Source organism: Polistes canadensis, unplaced genomic scaffold, assembly GCF_001313835.1.
Source record: "Polistes canadensis isolate GaletaPanama2010 unplaced genomic scaffold, ASM131383v1 scaffold_181, whole genome shotgun sequence".
Taxonomy (NCBI): domain Eukaryota; kingdom Metazoa; phylum Arthropoda; class Insecta; order Hymenoptera; family Vespidae; genus Polistes; species Polistes canadensis.
In genome coordinates this window covers 269,302-276,047 of record NW_014569728.1, presented here as the reverse complement: position 1 = coordinate 276,047, position 6,746 = coordinate 269,302, and the positions used below count along the sequence as shown (strand labels likewise).

Genomic DNA, 6,746 nt, shown 5'->3' with positions numbered 1-6,746 from the left:
TTATTTATTTATCTTTTTGTGATTGAATAATAAACAAATATTCTTGTTTAATTGGTAAACAAAATTAATGTTGTTAATATCAGAAAAATCTAATAATGATTAATAAATAAAATAGATCAATATGGTATACCAGAGTGTTAATATTTTGATAAACTACCATAAATATAATCGTTAACACGTTTGCGGACAATAAAAATTTCAGCGAAGAAAAATAAAGCGAGAATCATTTTATTTTTTTAACAATAGAGTTGTGATACCCAAAATTTGATTAAACAAATTTTAAATGGGCAGTAATAATATCATATATTAACACTTTAACGACCGCTCACACAACATGTGTGTGATAGCCGGAACAACCGTTACCGACCGCTCACACAACACCAATCCAGTCGAAAGATTAACTGGAGGAATAAAACATCAATTAATTAAAATATCGGAAATAAAAAAGAGTGTCCGAAGGGATTGCCATGTTTGCTATGCAAATTAAATTAGGAAACCTACTTATTTTATGTGTAAGACATGTAAAATACCATTACATATAGGTGATTGCTTTAATAATTATCATAAAAAGGAAAAATATTATATTTGTTTAGAATTTATATTAAAAAATATTAAATTTTTGTTGTTTTTTGTTTTATGTTAATTTTTTTCGTGAATTTAATAAAGTTCTTTAAAATGAATTCTTCAAAAATACTGCCGGCCCCTGGCGACGTTTGACTACGTAGACGTGCGGTCATTAAAGTGTTAAAGAACCTTTACAGGTATAATAATTACAAAAACTTCAAGGTTATATCAAATAAAATTGAAAATAATTTGCTTGAAAATTTGAATGCTGTAGCATTCATGTCATAAACGTCCCTGTAACGTTGTAATATAAAAACCCATTTCTATTCTATATATATTTCATTTTTCGATTCTGTTTTTCATGTTCAGAACGAAAAGCTGGAGGTTAAACAGAAATGGGCCTCACGGCTTTTGGGAAAGTTACGAAAGGATATAACGCAAGAGTACAGGGAAGACTTCGTGTTGAGCATAACGGGGAAGAGGCCAGCCATGTGTGTCCTCAGCAATCCTGATCAAAAAGGCAAAATGAGGAGGATAGATTGTTTGAGGCAAGCCGATAAGGTAAAAAATAACAAACGAACAATCAAAAGCAAAAACATTAATTATATATTTAGTAAAAACTTGTATTTTTCAATTTTATTTGTGTCTGCGTGTGCTGTGTGCACGGGGGGGCCTGAAATAATTATTTAGAAACAAAAAAAACAAAGTATAATATGAAATTGAAAGAAAATGGAATCTCCGATCGACATATTCCCCCTTCCCCTGTTGTTCGTTGATGTCACAGGTATGGCGATTGGACCTGGTTATGGTGATTCTCTTCAAAGCAATTCCGTTGGAGTCGACGGACGGGGAACGGCTTGAGAAGACCGCGGAATGCGCTCAACCGGGCCTCTGCGTCAACCCCTATCACATCAACGTCTCCGTCCGGGAACTCGATCTCTACCTCGCCAATTTTATCACCAGTCACGGTAAGAATTATTATTATTATTATTATTATATTTCTTTTTTTTTTATTATTCGATTATAAACGAGTTATTGATCCTTCTTTTCTTACAATAATTAATAATATATGAGCCGCTTATTTTGAAAGTGGCCTAACTCCATTTACCTTCAAATCGAGATATTTAAAGTTTTGCGTTTCAATGAATTTAAAAATATACGTATAGGATACTAATGATTTATACTGCTTAAGCGTATCTAAGGATGTTAAATTTAAATTTCCTGTTAAAGTAGTGGCAATTATTAAGTAAATAACGTGCGTTTTCTTATCAAGAATGGAGTTGGGCCACTTTCAAAATTAACAGCCAGATTCATTATAAAATTTGGAGGTGCCCAAGTCCATTCAACATAATTTAAGATGTTTCAAATTGAAAAAAAAACAATACTGAATTTGTTTTATATATGTTGAAAACACTTCGGAAACATAATTTATGCGATTCAAAACATTTTTTAATTTATTACAGAACATAGAAAATTACAAACATAAATTTATTACAAAACAATTTACTATTCGTCTACATTTTATGTGTGTGTAAGGGATTTGAAGAAATCATGATGTTCTGGTGATATGTATCGTAATAGGTCAATTATGTCCTTCAATTTTGCTGTTGTAATTTATCTGATATTTTTATACAGTGACGTCAATACAATATTTTCGAACTTTCTTGGTCTACCCCGACGTGGTAATAAATTCAGGACTTGAAAATTTTCGTTCTCATTCATTGATGTCTTATAGAAAATTTTATACGGTTCATTTTTGACAAAACGCATCCAACATATTTTAAACCAGTTTATTGGTTCTCCGTTAGAATTGTTTACCCTTTGAAAAATTGCGTCTTCTAATAATTTTGTTGATTCAAAATCTTCTTGTTTCATTTCATATACAATAAAGTTATTACCTTTCCGACACTTTTCGATAATATTGTAATAATCTCGGGGGACAAACAGTAAATTATCATTAACGCTTTTGTTATATTGCGTTTATAATATGCTACTGAAGTAGCAGTAATTTAAGTGTAAATGGACTTAGACGACTTTCAAAATAAACGGCTCAGTTATTCAACTAACTCTGAAAACTTATGTGTCCAGAATTATCGTATTTACTCGGAATATAAGTAATCTTAAATGCTGTATTGATAGATAATTTGAAGTTGTAGATGTAACCATGCGTAATCGAAAATAATTGACAAATGGAGTTAGGCCACTTTCAAAATAAACGGCTCATATATTATAACGATAATTTTTTCAAAATTCATATAACACAAAATATCACATCGAACGAACAAAGGACACGCGAAAATAATTTTAATATAATAACAAATAATTCCATTGAGCGTGTGTGTTTCTTTTACACGCGATTTACGTAAATTAGAAAGGAAAGTTATATCACTAAACTGTGTTGGATGTTCGATTTCGGTTTTCCATGCCAAAGTAGCGCTTATTCTTCTCCTCTTTGGTTACGTTCATTCACTCTTCCATCCATCCCTCCTTTCAAAGTGTCGTCGGTTTTACTCGCTACGCTACTCCACTCGGCTTCGATTCAAAGTTTCTTGGAACGTCTTGCCAATTTCACAGGTCCCCCATATGATGACATGGCACACACAGTGGTGGCTGAGGCCACATGGCGTGCGCGTTCTCGCTCAGCTTGACAATCAGAGAAAGAGAGAAAAAGAGAAAAAGAGAAAGAGAGAGAGAGAGAGAGAGCTAGCACACACGTGCACAACGATACGTATATACATAGGCACACACTCACAAACTCGTGCGCAAGCGCATTTATTCACGCAACCGAGCACGCATGAACAAACGCACGTGCCGATCATCACTATCCTTCCTTCCTTCCTTCCTTCATTCTTCACTTTTGTTTACGACGGAGAAACCACGCGTCGAATTTGCTATCCAAATTTGTCCTTAACGGTTCTCAAATCATTCATGAACTTTCATTTTGAATACGATCATAATTTGACTACGTTCGATCAAATATCCTCAACTACATTTGCATTTTTTTACGATTAATTCTAATCGATTATTTATATTACAATCATTAACAACATCTTAGAAAATAATTATCAACGATGTGTTAATAATTTCATTGACAATTTATACTTCTTTTGGCGCGTTTATGGGAAAATATAATGAGAGTGCGCGCACCCCGATGCAAAATTAAACAGAATGAAGTTAGTTTCGGTATTAACGATGCGCGCGCACACCGATATGAAATTAACAGCATGAAGTTAGCCGATATAACTACCTTATATTTAATGTAGACTGATATCTATATTCTGATATTTCTATATACACAATACATGTTTTTATATCGATACAAATAAAAAATTATTGATGTGTTTTGAGGTTATTTAATTATTACATATACAATGGGGTGATTGATAATTAAATAACTATGAATATCTTCAAAAACATTGTTTTTTTTTTTAATCTTGTATACCTTCGATCAAATTCACATATTGTTTTAATAAAATGAAAATATGAATAGGATTGATTGTCAGTGTAATCGAAAAGTTCGAATGCAAATAAAGTGAGATAAAGAGAAAGAGAAAGAAGAGAAAGATAGAAAGATTTTATAGAGTATATGAGAAGTTGTAAGAGATAGAAAGATTGTTCAAACGGGTGCCAGAAGATCAGGAGACAGGGTCGAGCAACGATCCTAAACTTTCCCTCTCAACAACGTTCCCTCGCATTCATTGAACTCATCGGCGCTCTTGGAAAGGCACAATTTTCTTCTTACGACTCCTGGCAGAGTTGCTGCTACTCGAATTCTGACAAGCAAAGGAACGTGTTGTTGTTGTTACTATGCGATAGTAGAGTAGAGTATAGTATAGCCAAAGAAGAATCATACCAAGTAACCAAATCAAATAACCAATCTACCTATCTACCTATCTACCTGTGAACCAAACAACCAACCAGCCAACCAGTCAAAAAGCCAGCCAACCAGCTAGTCAGCCAGCTTGTAGGTAGCCACTGACCGATAGAAAGATAGTTCACTTACATACTTCCTACTATCATCTTCCTACGGCTTGGCAACCACAATTCTAATGTTTACAAATCGTCCCCAAGAAAAATATTGGCGAGGCCTATCGACAACTTCGGATGAAATATTAAACCCCGAGAGAAAATCTAATTCTTATTACCTTGGCAACGAGATCTTATTAAATCTGTATGATACTCTTCTTGGTTCTTGTATTCTTAAATCTTTCACTTTAATCTTTTTATTCTTTTCTATTTTATTTTCTTTTCTTTCAGGAGCAATAAGGATTTATTTTACAGTGAAATATTATATACACATTAATGTAATAGAATCAAAGGTATCATTTCATTTTCTGATGCAACACGCGCCGCCTAATTATAATCAGAACCGTATGATAATAGTTAATAGGGACTTTCTATAATAATAGAGTCTATTAGGTCAGTTCAGACTAAACGAATATGAATGTCTACTTTTAGATTAGTTCGTCAGCCATTTCTCTTTCTCTCTCTCTTCCCCTTTTTCCTCTCATTTTATTTCCTTCCCTTTGCATCTGTCTTCATCTCTGAACGATTACGTAGAAATGATCAGACGGAAGGGTCTGAAGTAGTAAAGTTTTAGACTAGCCGGACTCCGTTTTCTTGGCACCAGTTAAGTTTATATTATTGTACCACCGTGTATATTTACAGAGGGTCAGGAATTTTTATGATGTTGATCATACACCAGACTCTATCTTTCTCTCTCTCTCTCTCTCTCTTTCATACTCTCTTTCTTACTCGTCCCCCTGCCCCCTTCACGCCGTCCTCCACCCCCCTTTTTCTATCTTTCTCTATGACTGTGGCTCGTTCATCACCTAGGACGGTTGTTGTTCAACGGAAACCAAAGAGAAATTTCGCAATTCTAAAATCGTTTGATATCATATGTACAGGTACTTTGAAAAATTTGATTCTCCATTTGAGAATAGTACAATGTTATTCATTTATTTTGTAATATTTTTGTGTTTGGTCATATTTTATATTTCAATAATTATGCAAAATTGTTTGTATGCACTTAACACGATTAGAATGACAGTATAGTATACATTTTTATTTTAACATTTGTTAATCGAACATACGTTATTACTGCGAATGATTAAAATCCGAGAAAAACTTATTATGCAAATTAATTTAGTATAGTATAAAATGAATACAATATAAAATAGTAAATTAAATTCTAAATCTTTCGAAATACAAAATTCATACAAATCCCATTGTAATAGGGGGACAAAAAATAATCAGAAGAGAAATTAGATGAATTTTGTCGTTTAGCAAATATGATCAAAGTTGTAAATGAAATAGTTGGCGAATGGGAAAAAAAGATGGTTGTACAAGTTGTATCGTTTAACTAGGTAGCTATCTAAGAAATAGCTAAAAGTTATTAAAGTAATCGAGGTGCTATTCCCCATTTTGTCTTTCGAAAATGGCCAAGTGAAACAGCTCGTCGACGAAGGAAGATTGCAATGATGGTGATGTTGGTGTGTTGGTTGTGGTAGTAGTAGTAATGCTATCGTGAAAATGTGATGTCCGAGAAACGTGTGTTCAGAGCACCTGTTCTCTCTCACACTTTCATAAGAAACGATGATAGTTACGCAACCGGTTAGGCGATATTTAGCTCTTAGGGCAAATACGCAGCAACCTCTCTCTAACTCTCTATCTTTTTTTAAACTCCAAACATACCACCATATTTTGTAACAAGAAATTCGAGTAGATTTTTGCAATTATTTGAAAAACATTCAAATCATTTCGAACGCCACAGTGTGATCATTTTTGTCTATCATTAATTATGATAGTGAACAGTAAAGAAAAAAAACATTTGTAAAAAAAAAAAACAAATAGATTTTACGATTGAAAATAATTTGTAGAATTTTGTTCTTACGTACGATTGATGAATTATGTGACAAACGTTTGTATCATATTTGACAAAGTATAACTATTATAATAGTAGAACTTTAGAGTTAAATGAATTCGATCGATATCGATCTCTCGCGTTACTCGAGAATGAATCGAAAAAATAAATACACACGTCGTTTTCACGTGCGTCTCGATACAACACTCGCGATTGTATCATTCGAAGTATCTTTTCTCTTTGCCAAGTTCGACGTTCGAATCTACTACTCGGTTCTGAGTTCCGAGTATTGGGTTTCCCTCGAATTTACGACGCGTGC

At 33.3% G+C, this 6,746-nt stretch overlaps 1 protein-coding gene across 5 annotated transcripts in view; it reads left to right on the top strand.

Moving 5' to 3' along the window:
- The window catches only part of LOC106789379 (nuclear factor 1 B-type), a 94,522-nt gene that overhangs the window by 49,919 nt on the left and 37,857 nt on the right, over positions 1-6,746 (top strand). For all 5 annotated transcript variants that reach the window (XM_014753536.1, XM_014753533.1, XM_014753532.1 and 2 more), the window contains 2 exons: positions 934-1,125; positions 1,349-1,532. In XM_014753536.1, coding sequence (XP_014609022.1) covers positions 934-1,125; positions 1,349-1,532 — 376 coding nt within the window. The remainder of the gene's footprint in view (positions 1-933; positions 1,126-1,348; positions 1,533-6,746) is intronic.